This window comes from Plodia interpunctella, chromosome 16 (genome assembly GCF_027563975.2).
Source record: "Plodia interpunctella isolate USDA-ARS_2022_Savannah chromosome 16, ilPloInte3.2, whole genome shotgun sequence".
NCBI lineage: Eukaryota > Metazoa > Arthropoda > Insecta > Lepidoptera > Pyralidae > Plodia > Plodia interpunctella.
In genome coordinates, this window is record NC_071309.1 from 1,747,025 (window position 1) to 1,762,753 (window position 15,729).

At 36.1% G+C, this 15,729-nt stretch overlaps 1 protein-coding gene across 3 annotated transcripts in view; it reads left to right on the forward strand.

Moving 5' to 3' along the window:
• Positions 1 to 14,293, forward strand: part of Ptx1 — a 51,116-nt gene extending 36,823 nt beyond the window's left edge. For all 3 annotated transcript variants that reach the window (XM_053756957.1, XM_053756959.1, XM_053756958.1), the window contains exons 4-5: positions 487 to 734; positions 9,682 to 14,293. In XM_053756957.1, the coding sequence (XP_053612932.1) occupies positions 487 to 734; positions 9,682 to 10,269 (836 nt within the window). In that variant the 3' untranslated portion in view covers positions 10,270 to 14,293. The remainder of the gene's footprint in view (positions 1 to 486; positions 735 to 9,681) is intronic.
• The last annotated feature ends 1,436 nt before the right edge of the window (positions 14,294 to 15,729 follow it).

A 15,729-nucleotide genomic window follows, 5' to 3' on the forward strand; every position in this document is an offset into this window, starting at 1 on the left:
CCAGTATATATGGGTAATCAAAGTGTTATTGATTACCATTTTGGTCAAAATGGCTGGCCAGAGAACGCGCGTCAAAAAATCGTGCGAGCTCACGAGGCTTACCGAATTAATGTAACATGCAATAACTCGCTATCGTCCACTGATAGCAACGGGTGACAGAGCCCATTACAATTACGTAGAATATGAAGCCATCTGTCAAGATATATGGGTTGAGTGAGATTGGGGTGTTTTGGTCAATTTTTCAATTAGATTGTTTTTTAGTATCAATGCTGAAACATATTGTGGTGGTGTAAAACATCTTAACGTTTCTACGCCGGTTTTTTTAAATAATTAATTTAAATATAATTTAATTAATTTTAAGTCAACTTTAGACGTCTGGTCTCAGATGCTTTAGACTTAAAACACCTGGGTGATTTAGCCTGATCCTTTAAGTGGAATAATTCTGCCAAAGTAGTCCCGAAAATCTAACCTACCCATTTGTTCCAGGCAATCGCCCCTTAACATCGGAGCCGACGATAAAGACGGAATCAACGACCCCCGGCATCGGGCCCGACGAGCCGTCAATCGACGACAAAGGGGACAAGAAGAACAAGAGACAACGACGCCAAAGGACCCACTTCACCAGCCAACAGCTGCAGGAGTTAGAAGCCACTTTCGCAAGGAATCGATATCCTGACATGTCGACGCGGGAAGAGATCGCGATGTGGACTAACCTGACGGAAGCACGAGTAAGAGTAAGTAATCAATTTTCCATCTCAGGACTGGTGAAAGTGTTGAACGACCTGCATAGTGATGGGTGGAAGATGATGAAAAACACATGTCGTACATGAATAAGAGAGACACAGGACAGAGGGCGTATGTGAAGAGAGAGAGAGAGAGAGCGCCAATGATGATGAATGGAAACTGGAATTAGGCGATGATGGATAGGGTTAAATAACGTAGTAGATTGGATGCCTTTATACAGCATTAGGACAATAAGCAAATACAAAAATATTGATGTGTTGACGGTCAAGTTCTGTTTGATCAATTACATCCTCAATTGTCCTAAAAACCCAAGGGTCGGCTAAGTAGGTTCGAGTTAAGTATTTTACGGACATAGTATAGAAAGTCGAAAATTTATGTTCTATTTTAACTATATTTTTTATGGTATTCCTTCTTCGGAGTATCTATATTATGAACCTATGGCTGGTTTTGAAAAATCCTATGTTTATTTACATTACGTTACCTAAGCTCGATAAAGTTTAGAACGGTCCAATCCATGATGGAGTAACTTAACACAAGTTTTAAAACAATACTAAGTACATTACAAAAAAAAAACATGATCAAAGTGATCAAGTGACTTAAGCATAATTTATTTAGCCAAATATAGTTCGCGATCGCGGGAACCAACTACATCTGTATTCAATAAATTGATCGTCAAAAGTACATCATATCAAAAAACGTCTCATATCAAAACGTCCTCACATTGAAATGAATCAGATGTTTACATTCACAACATTACATATTGATTCCCTTAGCGGAATGTATCGGATACGTGTGTCATACAAACTATCACCCCCATTTCTGTTCCCAGCGGGTAGAAAAATAAAAAAAGTAGTAATATTCGACCTCGGATCTTAACTATATCTATTCCGATTTTATGCGGTTAACCTTGAAAGCGTAACAGACAGACTTTCGCATTTATAATAACTATGGAAGTATGGATAACTGCAAGCACGTGAATTCTTTATTTACCTTATATGTGGATTGTGACAGCTGAGCATCACAAATTAACGCAGTAGATGTTAAACTAATCGTCTCATCCGGCTCTCCTTCGATATTTTTGTGCCTCGCGTCGGACGGAACACGGAATCCCTTAATCCATGTGGATTTGAACCGTCTATTTCGGTCTCTTCATAATCCCTAGCTTAATTCTGATCGCATCCACACTCACTGTCAATAGTTTCGGAAGGCCCGTTAGATTCTGCGGTGACTGCCAGCTCTGTGTTATTTACACCAGAGACGGATTCAGTGCATACTTTTCGGTTTCTCCGGTATTCGCTGTTTGATCGGGTAATCTTAAAAACATGTGTATTAGCCGAATTCCTGTGTTGTTATTTTTTTTTGGAATGTCTTATTTTCAGAATATGGAATGCACTTTTTTTATTTTATTAGCGTCTGTTGGAAAATACAAATTTATCTGTAAACACCTTTTTGGTTTTGTTCCTAGTTAAATGCTCGAAATGAAATGACGACGCTCCATACCTTTTTCTTTTTTAGAAATAAGATCTAAAATAGAAAATATACTTGACTGCAATTTATGTTTAGTTTAAATGCCGTCATTTTTTATTTTACACGGACGGAATGTTATGTGACCGCACATTCATTTTTTTAGTTTTGTTTTAATCTATTTTCTTTTTAATAACCATATTTTCTAAATTTGAATAATTTCAAATAAGAACAACTTTTTTAAATACAATAATGATGTGTAAAGCATGCAAGATGAAGACTGTAAATTGATACTTTTATGGCTTGTTCGAATTCGATTGCAGAGATCGATATTGCTCCAGTATGTGTTCTTCAAAACATTGGACAGAAATCACTAGGGTTGCCTCTTTAAGGGATTATTATTCTTACTTTTATTTATTTTTATACGCATCAATTTTGAAATTTTTGACTTAGTTGAAATGTAAGTCTGTATTCGTTTTTCGAATATTTGATCACACGTTTGCGACTTTACTATATCTTATCTTTAAAATAATTAAATGGATATCTCTTTTTTTAGACGCAACACAAAATCTGATATTGGTTGCGAATTTTCTCTTTTTTTTTTCATAATTTACAAATGTCTTTTTCCTGATATTTATACTAATATATCTTTATTTCCGTTCGATCCATAGTTAATATGCATATAATAATGCTTATAGCTAGTGTTCATAGCAGTAAACAAGTACATGATCAATATATAATAATATATTATCTCACCCTAGCCTTGCATCCAACCAATGTGTTAAACCATCCAATTTATATTATCTATTTTATTTGCCATAATAAGTGTAAAAATTACGAGTGATTTATACTAATGTAGAGCAACAGCCCTGACATGGGATTAGGCGGTGTGCGCGCGCATAAATCTGAGATGCGTGCGCGCCGATAAATCGTAGCGCATTATTTTTGTTGCCGCCCAAGGATCAGAGAACCAAACGGACTTTGAATTTAAAAAAAAAGGTTACCTCTTTAGTTTATTCTCAAACTAGGACCCCTATTTCATTTTGAGGTTACATCAACCTAGAAATAAAGTTAGAAGACACAGTATTTTCTAGTTAATAAAATGCAAGAAAAATGCCTTATACTATATCCTACTAAGTTCAGTTTTTCTAGCATTTCGTAAATTCACATAATTGTTAAATTTTGATAAAAAGAAAGACGAATATACGACTAGATTTAATATCATTACACAAACTAACAAACCATAAGTATATAGAAGAATAATCTAAAAGAAAGATTTTTGGAAAAAAGCAACCAAAGACGTAAATTAATTAGAGACAACTTGCTCGCGCTTGACACCACGAATGTCCACCACTTGAAGTCATGTCTTTGCAAAACATTTTACTGCACCCGTTTTGTTTATTAGCTCCCTGACAAGGGCATTATTTTTGTTCTCGGCTCATTAGGGTCATTGCCTGCTTGTCTCAATTAGCCTGTTAAATATGAGCCTCGCATCTTCTAAACGTTTAGTCGGTTGTTATGGGTGTCAAACCTAACATTAATTTCTCCGAAATTAATGACAAATTTTACATGGCAGGCAAAGGGGCAGAAGCCGTTTATAAGCATAAATTGAGATTTATTGTGTGATAAATGGAAATTATTTTTTAACTTTTAATAGTATTCCAAAATATTATTTTAATATTTAAAAAAAAAACGATATTCCACTCCATTTTGCTATATTCTAAGTAGAAGAAGTTTTATCACTTTTGTTCAATTTACGAAAGTCTGTTAATCGGCTTCGTACTTTAAGTCACAATCACTATCATTATCATATCAGACGAAACTTACACACCTTTTTTTATCAAAACATGGAAAACACTCATCTATATTTAGATTTTACGCTTCCCATTTCAGCTAGGTCAAAAAGTATGGTGTTAACTTTCCAAAATCGAAAATACGTCTCTGTTATTTCGCAAAAATTATTTATGTTAATAGTTTTTGTTCACCACGCCTTCGCAGATCGGACTCCACCCGACCGTGAAACAGCTCCTGACACATTTCATTTGGTGCCAATCCCCCGTACAAGAATCGATACAAATAAATTATGTTTCTGTCGGTCTATTTATTGTGAGACTCGATTGTACACTTATATTCTACTTGTTTATTTTCTAAAATAACTGAGCTTGTAGTGACGCAATTTTTGTTTTCAATGTTGTTAAGTACCTAATTGTAATGACGCGCGTGAACGCCAAGTTGATCTACATTAGATCTACCGTCTTATTAACAAAAAGGTTAAAGCATACTTTATACTAAAGTATGCTTTAACCTTTTTGTTATACATACTTTATACTAAAGTATGCTTTATCACTATCGCATTTATATTTTGACATTGACAGAACGACTATCTCGTTCTGTCAATGTCAAAATATAAAATATCAAAATATAAATATAAGTGTAAATAAATATCAAAATAAAACATGCTTTAGCTAAAAGTATGCTTTATCTTTTTATGAATAACGGGAGAACAGAGTATTCATAAAAATTTAAGAGTTCTTAAAGCTGAAATATGTTTTGTCTCGTTATGTCAATTGTTGTAAAGTGCGATAGTAATTAAACATACTTAGTCTATAGTAAATTTTCTCTTTGTTGTGAATAACAGAGTTAAAGAATACATATTGTTTACGGAATTGCTAAATATCCAAATTATCTAAAAACACAGTACAATTTCACAGTTACCGACGTTGATAAAGGTACACGTTCATTTTTACCCCAACAAAAAACTGACGTCATTCCAACGCATGGAGGGAAAACATTTTTAATATTGCCAGTGTAAAAAACGGCGCGGACAGGACAACGCAAAGGACATTATTTATTTTACGTGGAAACCGCGCCGCGTACCGGCCAGTATTTTTTCTTTTTTTTTTTTAGGGTGTCAGTATTTCAAACAATTTAGAATAGTAACTTTTAGTTTACATTGTCTATATGAATATATGACGAATACAGTACAAAAATAATGTGCAGATCACAAATAAGGAACATATATCTTCAGGGCTTACAATAATATGGAATCTTGTTAAATTTATATAGGTAATGAAATAGTATTAACTAGGTCTACATAGAAGAAACTAGTGATGGCCTAAACTCGAAACGCGATCATATTTTTAGGAGGTTGGGTTGAAATTTTATGAGTCGTTATTTAATAATAATATCACGCTAAAGTCATCTTCACGAAGTATACGAATTTAAATTTATATTTGCCAATAATAAACTAAAACAGACGCATGCCATGTCAAGCCGCTAAATTATTAAGCTAAAAAACACATTTTATACGTCTGAAATTATAAACTAAAATTTGCTATCCAATCCACTATCGCTGTCAATTAAAATCTGAATTTATATCCAGCCATCACATGTAAAATCACAAAATAATGTGAAACGATGATATTATGCAATTACTATGATTGGCTTCAGCCCAAAGTAACACCTCATAAAGCCCGAACTAAGACCCTGTTTCAGTAAACAAGCGATTCAGTATTAGATGACTTCAATTTCAGATTTATTCCTCTTGATTCCTATGCCAAATATACATGTTGTACAGATTCAAACTCTATTATAATATGTACAGGGTCTATTTTTGAATGTGTTTAAATTATTCAGTATTTATTTGCTAGTGTTTTGATAGCATTGTAGAACAGTTGTGATAGGATGGATTTCGCGTGTCCGTACGGATTTATATTTGGTAAATTTCAGATGGTCCTTTCAACACACACATAGATATACATCTTAAGCCTACAATATTATAGTTCTACAATAATATGCCTAATCTTCTTTCAATGTAAAGTTCAAAACTTTACAAAAGTCTCTTTTAACTACAAAAATGAAGTACACTATATAAGTGTAAAACATAAATTACTAGTTACACTGATCAAGAGTTCTGCGGCGCCGCCGTCCTAGCTAGATACAGCTGTAATTTTAGGCCCAGCAACCTTTCAGGTGTCTTCGCTTTTTGGCAATGCTGTTGTCCCTTTCAACTGTCAAGGCTTTTTATCCATTAGCTTGGTCGTCTAGTACTACATCGACGTTGGAAGCACATTATAAAACACAAAATAAAATAAATATAGGCTTGTGTTATGGATAACTACCAACTAATAACGCCACAAACTCTCTATTTTATAATTTATACATTGGGCAGGAACTGGGTGGAATACCATAATCTATATTATTATAATAAAGAGGTAAGCTTTTGTGACTTTGTATCTTTGAGGCGGGTAATTTCCGAAATTACCGAACCGATTTCCAAAACTCTTTCACCATTAGATTCCTATATAAAAATTCCCACCGCAGCGTAGCCCCGGGCAACATCTAGTATCTAGTAAAGTACTAAGTATAGTAGGTATAAATAATAAAATTTCACCAAAAGCGAAGTGATATCAAATCAAATCATTTATTCAGAAATTAGACCTTCACAGGCACTTTTTCAGGTCATATTCTAAATTAAATGATATTTATCAAAGCTACAAACTACTTGAATTTCGGAACGACAACTCCTGAGAAGAAATGCCGTAAGAAATCAGTGATGATTGTTAATAAAAAGACAACACAGTCTGAAATCGGACTCGAATCTACAATCATTAGCTAGCGGTGCCATAGACAGTCACCACATCTCCGCAGGGTGCATTTAATAATCTACTAGAATAGGGTTGTCAACCGCCCCGTTAGCTGTCAGTGTCACCTCGTGTGATATGTGACAGTTATGAATCCGATGGAACGATTCGTTTATTACACAAATGAATTAATTCTGTTTGTAAAGATTCAGGGAATTAAATGCTTGTAATTGATTTATCTGTCTCTCTTTTTCTCATCTGTTCTCCTGTTTCCTTAATTAGAAATTAAACGTTGGTGCCTAGATTCCGCTTTCCTACTTTGTCTTCTACACTTCGCAATATTTATCGTATGATAAACATTCCTATAGTATTATACTTATAATTATTTTTCTGAGTCTCAGTAAAAATAAAATGAGGTCGTTACTATTCTATTTGTTTAGTAGTGGTAATAATATGAACACATTATAATCCCTGATCAAGCCAGCACTTGATTTTTTACATTTATTAAGTGTAATTTTTTGTTATGGCCAAAGAAATATGATACTACCATTGTGGTTTCCTGCCATCCTGCATCAGAAGCGCTGAAAGGGTACCTAGTCTTTGCCCAGCAGTGGAACACACAATAGGCAAAGAAAAAAAAACTTAAGTATACAATTTAAAAAAAGTTGATTATGGTCTTTTGGCAAAAAATTCGATACATAAACTTATTACCTAATTATGTACCATATTTTTTATTTCTTATGCAACTAGATTTACTATATAGGTACTGTAACCAACACATGTAAAGTACATAGCTCCCTTTATTTATCAGGGAGAATAGTAAAATCAGTTATAAACTTTCTTTGTCTCCATAAAATTACCATTCCTTTTCTCATTTTGCTAAAATGAGCTGTCAGGCAGCCCTGCCACGTGTCAATTCGGAGTTTATATTCTCTATCCATTTATACGAGCCTGTGTTTATTTGACTTTGGGATAGAATCCACACACGCGAAACTAAACTGTAACACTTGAACATACGAACTATTTCCGACTGCCCGTGAACCGAGCGCCAGTTTGGATAAAGCGTTGTTTGATTGATGACACTAATAAAACTGTGATTCCAGTTTAATTTAAATTTAAGGCAATTCGGAGACCCTGCGGTCTGACTGACCGTAAAACGGTTCATTATTGGAACCGGCCGACGTCATCCATCAAGATTACCCGCGAATTTGTCACGTGCGAAACCAATTGTTGTTTTGAACAACTTTTTATACGATTTCTCGAGGTTAGAGTGTTGTGCCAGGATTATTTACGTTTAGTTTTCACCAAACGAACTTAGAGCAACGGCTTTTTTTGAGCAGTCCGAGAGCTCTAACTTCGAGCAGCGTTTACATCAAACGAATCGTTCCAAATATTCTTGAAAGAATCTAAGCAACTGTTCGCAGTAAACTCCAGGGCGGTTTACACCAAACAAACGACCTTTGTCGAATCTAAATATGATACGAGTAAGTAAATAATCAATTTAATGAAGTTCAATTTTCAAACTAGATGCGCCCCGGGGCTACGCTTCCGTGGGAATTTTTGGTAAAAAGTACCCTGTGTCTTATTCTAGGTTATTTTCTACCCGTGTACCAAATTTCATAACAATCGGTCCAGTAGATAATCCGTGATGAGGTAACTTTTAAAATTAAAATTTTGCCCATTTATTTTTCAGTTTGTTAGCTACATGCCAGCTATTCTATGGATCCAAGGCGCACCATACGACATGGTGATCTATCTATTATGCGTGTAAATCCCAAAAACATTGGAATCGATTTCAGAACGTTAAAAAGTAGTCGCCCCTCGCTGGGGCGCGTTCACGACCATAATATATTTAAAAGATTAACCCGTCGTAATATCGCGACCCTTCCCGCTATTCAAATAATGGAAATTATTTCCACATATGTGCACCTAAATAAATATCATTGTCATTATTGAGCGGAGGCATTTTCACCCGGAGCGGTTTTCATGGGAAGCGCCGGGTGGCTCGCAACTTTTTGTTTTGCGATCTGCTTCAGCGTGTTTGCGGATTGCTGCGTGGATTACCTCATTATGGCACGTGTTCTTGATTGTGTTATATAACGTCACGATATTTTCATATTGTCTTTTTGAGGAACATATTTAATTTACATTAAACCTGAGAACGTAACAGGCGTTTGAGAATATGCGGAATTTATGTTTCGAAAAATAAACGATTGTATATGGGGTGGAAACGACCGTTTATGTTCACTTAACCGAGGAAAGAGGGTATTATTTACCGTTTCGGCTGGGTGAGCCCGCCACTGGGATTGAGACAAATACGCCGCCGGCGATATTTATTGCGCTCGCTACGTGGATTGCGCGATTTATCGCGGAGGTGTCGTCGATCGATCGCGGTGACGGACGCGCGCCATACATCAGCACGCGTTATCTGCGACTTATCGCCGCATCACTCCGCCTACGCTAAATAACAACATCGATTCAGAGGCTCGACGCGACCCTGCACCGCACAGCCCCGTCCCGACCAATCGCGATGCTCGTTTATCTTCATTTCGTAGCCGCAATTAGACGGGTCGTTGGCTGCGGGCGTCTAACACTACGTGGCCCGAATACACCGCGCCGCTCTGTCAACTTTGTAATGAGTAAAGTTAATAGCTACACGCAGCTCGCGTCCTATTCTGAATCTCGTTAAAACTTTCCAGATTTCGCTGTCGCGGTCAACGACAGTTAGATGTGCCCCCTTTCTGTAACTTCTCTCTTCCTTAATAGGGAACGAAGGTAGCATAGGTAATGTCGTCCGAGACATTACACATTCTGTATTAATACTAAATTATAACATGGAATAAAGTGTTGAAAATAGATAAAGAAAATAACCAATTTCCTTTTATTGCAGGTGTGGTTTAAAAACCGGCGAGCAAAATGGCGGAAGCGTGAACGCAACGCGATGAACGCGGCCGCTGCGGCCGCGGCGGATTTCAAGAACGGCTTTAGCACGCAGTTCAACGGGCTAATGCAGCCCTTCCCCGACACCGACGCGTTATACTCATCATATCCGTACAACAACTGGGCAGCAAAAGTACCCAGTCCTTTAGGCACGAAAAGTTTTCCGTGGCCCGTGAATCCTTTAGGGTCAGTGGTACCCGCGAGTCATCATCAAGGCTCAGTGAACTGCTTCAACACCGCGACGTCGATGGGGGGAGTGGGGGGTAGTGGAATGGCGGGCGTGGGTAGTTCAGCCGGTGTCGGAGGGGGGGTCGCGCCTTGTCCGTACACGGCGCCGCCGAATCCGTACAGCATGTACCGCGCGGAGCCGTGTCCGGCGATGTCGTCGTCGATAGCGTCGCTACGTTTGAAGGCGAAGCAGCATTCGGGTTTCGTGGGTGGTTACGGAGCGGTGTCGCCGGTGTCGCGGGCCGGGTCGGCGCCGCTGTCGGCGTGCCAGTACGCGGGCGGCGTGGGAGTGTCGGACCGCGTGCTCTGAGAGGAGGCCCGCGGTCGCGAGGACGCGCGCTCGCCGCCGCTGCTCGCCGCCGCTCGCGCCTCCTAGTCGCCGCCTGACGCCGCGCACTCGCACCACACGCCACTCTACAGACACCTCTGGGAATGGTTCGATTGAATCGTGTGTGGAAACTCTTTCCTCGAAAGAAGTGGGTCAGCAGACTGTCTTTCCCCTGATTGCTGTGGCGGTGTTACTTAATCAAGGTTCGTTACGAAACTTCGGGCAATAATGTTAACGATTCGTTTTAGATTGTAAATATGTAGTTATGTATGTACGTATACCAAAGCGATGTGTGCAATTTTTACAAGCTTATTTAGGTTATGCTTAGTTTTAAGTGAGTAGCTTATTTTGGGCTGTAAATATATATAGGTTATTTATTTGTTTCGTATCGAACGAAAATTTGATTGTAACTAATGGTAACTGTGCTACTGTTGTCCTATTTGAATATTACTTTTTATTTTTTGGGTTGTAAATAGCATAATAATACACGCAGGGAGCGAAGACATGCGTCACATATCTGAAATGGACTTTCATATTTTGAAACAAAATGCTATGTAGTTAATTTAATTAACAGTTATTTTGTAGTTTTGTTTACAATAAATGTATTTTCTAACACATAATCAAAAACCAAGAAAAATCAGTTAGGTAATAATTTAAATAAGAGTTTGTCCTGCAGAGAATGAACAGTAAAAAAATTAATTAAATATTTTCAACTACAATAATACGAATACCTCTACAGCTTTCGTAGCACGGTCTACGACCGCTACGAGTCGTAGGCGCTGCGGCGTCGTTCGTAGCGCCACGTTGTAGATGAAAATTAATTTGAATACTTACAATAAACTATGTACATACAAGCAATATTCTTTAATAAACACGATATATCTAAAAAGGATGATGAAATTAAGCAGATATTACGGATTGTCAGTGGAAAAGTTATTTATGACAAAATTATAAAAATTCCTTAAATATAGTTGTTTATTTATTTGTTATATAAGTACATACATTACGAGTTTTCAATTTCAAGTTCAACGAGAAGAAACCTGTATGTTTTCATCTCATGTAAAATCGCATAAATGGTATTTTGATGGCATTACTACTTTGATAGCGTCGATTTGCAAGTTTGATTTTCTCATAGCTGCAAGAGTCCATAGACCAGAGTACTTGATAACTCTGCTTTTCTGAGAAAAAATATCTTGGCAAACAGACAGACATCATTAGAATTCCGTTTTTACCTCTCGAGGTAACCAGGGAGCCTACCATAAGACAAAAAATACGTACCACGTCATTGCGACCACACGTTATCTCTTTTTTACACGATGCGTACACGATACGAGAAAAAGAGACAGCATGTGATCGTAACGTGCTACGTGTTTGTATGTTAGTTTGTAGGTCTTCAGAACTCTAACAATTAACAAAGTTAATTTAATTTATTAGTGAAATATTTTTTTATTTATATAGTCAAATCTATAGCCATCTGTTTGGTTTATAACGGATAACAAATTGTACTATATAAGCACATTAAATAAATTATATAATAATGTATATAGAAAAATAATATAACTATAAAACATTGTCTATATAGGTACATCTTATTTTGTCGACCAAAAACAAACTTTACTAATTTAAAATCTTCCATAACTTTACAAACGCCTGCGTGCATATGAGATTAAACACGGGATCTCACTAATTATTTACATATTTATTGGTGGAATGCAGTGTACAGTCAACAGCACATCAACCTACCCAAATTCAGTGCAAATTACCACGCCGCTATTACCACGCCTCCATAGAGTTTCATGCAGGGTAGCTTCATGTGCTGTTGACTGTACATAATATGGAGGTATTAGGTTAACTATTCATAGAAATCAAGTTATCGTCCTCTCTTTCCGATTTTTTTATTACATTCGACTGTATATAATGTTACTCTGTTCTGCCTAAGCAGCAGTTCTGTCAACCACAATTTTTCATTACGAATATAAATTTAAGTAGTTGAATTTGCATTGTCATTTTATAAAGACGTTGAATACTAAAATGTCTATCTGTATGTCTTTAAACACATATTGGACGTGCTTTTTTTTTAATTTGCTAATTTGTGTCCATTCTAAATGTCCTTCAACGATATGTTAATCAATTTGATTAATAATCAATACATATAAATCATCACTTCTTGAACTCTTGCCTGTTAGAATATAAATTTCTGACGAATTGTAATGTTTATTGTACGTGAAAGGTAAGACGCCATTTTTATGAAAAACGTATTTAATTGTTCGTATTTTTGTTAATTTATTTATTGAATTCATGAACCTACTATGATCATCGTACTTAATAGTAATATGCTCATTTGAAAATGTGTAATGTATATTGTATTTGTTTATTGTTTTTATCAATTTGATAAACTTTGCATTTAAATGATCCTGTATTGTTATTATGATTACTTTCTAGATTCAAAAGTAATTTATTTATTACTAGGTTTTTCCCTCAGCTTCACCCGTGTATTTTCACCCCCATCATAGGATCATAGTCACTTGGGGGCAGATTTTTGAAAAAAAATATTATCCTATGTTTGAACGGGAGTCTTAAACTATATGTATACCAGATATCATCACAATTGGTCTAGCGGTTTAGCCGTGAAAGCGGAACAGACAGACAGACTTTCGCATATATAATATTGTTGTGGAAGTATGGATATAACGTTACTCTATATAAACGCCAGTGTGATATCAGTATCACGTTAAAACGTTCCATTTTTATTACCGATAGTCTATTTCAACTTGCAATGTCTGCAACATCAGTGTAAGGCGTATGTCCTACATTTCTATGGATAGATGCCTAATTGTAAATATTGTACGTTAGGTTAAATAGTTCGTATCAAGAGATAGGGGTGTCTAAATTTGTGTGCCTATTTATTGCAAGGTCTGGAAAGCTATTCTAGACATTTGTGACTCGCCGAAAACCCGTGAAACGTTGCATTTGTCATTATCGAATGATTTCAATGCCAGGAGAGTATATATTCACCTGTTTTCAGTGAATCATATATTACAGAAATAGCACAACAGATGGTACGAAATTCAGAAAGATTATGTCAGCCTAAGGGTGGGTTGCAACGTCAACTTTGACGTTAACATTTAAAATACGCAGAAAAAAGTATAGTACGCCATTTTGTCTAAACGTCAGAGGTGCACCGGTTAAAGTCAACGTCAAATTTGACGGTGCAACTCACATGAAGTAAATAAATCAGCAGAGAAGCATTTAATTGGCATTTAAACTGTCAAAATTGTGTACTGATAATTATGACTGTATAAAGATAAATAAACTGTACATATCTTTGTTAAATACAAATTTTGTAGCTATTTTTGAAATCCTTGTTTAGGTTTGCGTTCAATAAAATTGCTGTTTTCGGAATAAGGAAAATGTAACTATTCGAAAATAGTTCTCTTATGAATGTTATTCGAACGCAGAATCAATAAAATCGCGCTCCAATCAACTGTCTTTCACAGACACGTATCTAAAACATGTCTTTTAATTGACTAAATTTCAACATTTACAGTTTGTAACAATACGTTACTCCTACTCATAAAAGACTAGCTTTTGCCTGGTCTACCTGGTCACACAAAGGCTACGGGAACCATATCTGTTTCAAATTCTATCAAAATTGGTCGAGCGGTTTAACCGTAAGAGCGTGAGAGACTAACTTTCACTATAACATCAATATGGATATGAAAAAGATTACAACTCATGAAAATTACTATCAATAATAATTTTAACAATTTCTTACCTTTAAAATGGTTTGAAAATAACCTTTTAAAATAAACCTAAAGCAATGTATACATCGTGGATCTTTGAACGAATGAATAATGTAAATAAATTGATCTTAGAGGAAATCGAGGTTTTCGTTTTATACATATCAAAATGAAAATATCCACAATCGATTGTTATTTTGTAAAATAACGTAAGGAATACCGATTGTTTTGTAACTTAAAAACCTCTAGTCATAATAAAAAATATCACCAAGTACGACTTTCTTTCATTTATTATTAGTTTGTATAGATCTTATATATTTTGAGATGAAACCTAAAAAAATCTTATGACCCGTGCACACCAAATTCCTATGCAGCACTTTTATTGCACGGTTATTTGGAATTTTAACGCTTGTCTGTACATGTGCACACGTATTGGATACTGGAATGTTCCGTGTACCCTTTAGGTGCTTTGTAGGCCTTTATTCACGACTGACTCATCACAAGACAACATGTGGATTTTGTTAAAGAATTTTTTAATTGTTATCATATATTTTGTAAATATTAATAATTTCTCACATGTTGTTATGCGACTAGCAAAAGCCCAAGAAGAGATGTGAGACGTGAGACAGCGTTAGGCAGGGTATATGGCGACAATTTATGTGACAGATCGGTTAACATCAAACATAGAGAAGACACAATACTTTTAACGACCGACGTGGCCTAATGGTCATCATGCCGGATTGCTACACTGGATATCCCGGGTTCGATACCCGGTCAGGTCAAAATGGAAAATGATCTTTTTCAGAATGATCTGGGTCTTGGATGCAATTCTGTATATGTATATATTATAGAATATAGTATCGTTGAGTTATTATCCCATAACACAAGTTTCGAACTATGGAGCTAACTCAATCTGTGTGATTTATCCCTATATATTTATTTTAAAGTTATAAGGGTAGGCGGATGGTGATGGTTTTGCAACTTCCCTATCTTGAGATTAAATCGCATAGATTAATTATGGTTTTAAACGTAGTACACAAACCTTATCGATTAGAGGTTGTGAATTCGATACTACCTGAAGAGACAGTGTGCCAATATTAACTATTATTGTTAATCCAGCTATCCTTGTGGGAAGAACCTTATTTATTACCAATTTTCTCCCATCCCGTATATCTGGAAATATCGTTTCCAGAATCCTATAATTTGAGATCAGAAATCTAGAATGAATAGGCATTTTTTGAGCTTGCGTGTCAACCAAAGATTGACGAAGAAATAAATACATATACTATGTAAACCTATAAAGTGTAAACGTTAGCTACCTATATTTATTCAAAATCCATTATAAAAGTATCCAGACGACTCAATAAGATATTCGAATGCGGGCTAAAATGGCTTTTAGAAAGTTCCAGTGGATGTGCAATAAATAGGAATGGAAATAAATATCGCGTTACACTGAGCTGTTCTGTAGAGTGACGACTGCAAGATAGATGGCGTTGGTGTAGCATCCGCGGCTTAGTATTCGCGGATGCGGGTAGTTGATGAAGTGAATTTTGTGAAAGAACATTTCAAGGACAAAGAAAGCGTTGAAATTATTCATGGTATAAATAAATAAATAAATATATTAGGAGAAATCACACAGATTGAGCTAGCCCCAAAGTAAGTTCGAGACTTGTGTTATGGGATACTAACTCAACGATACTAT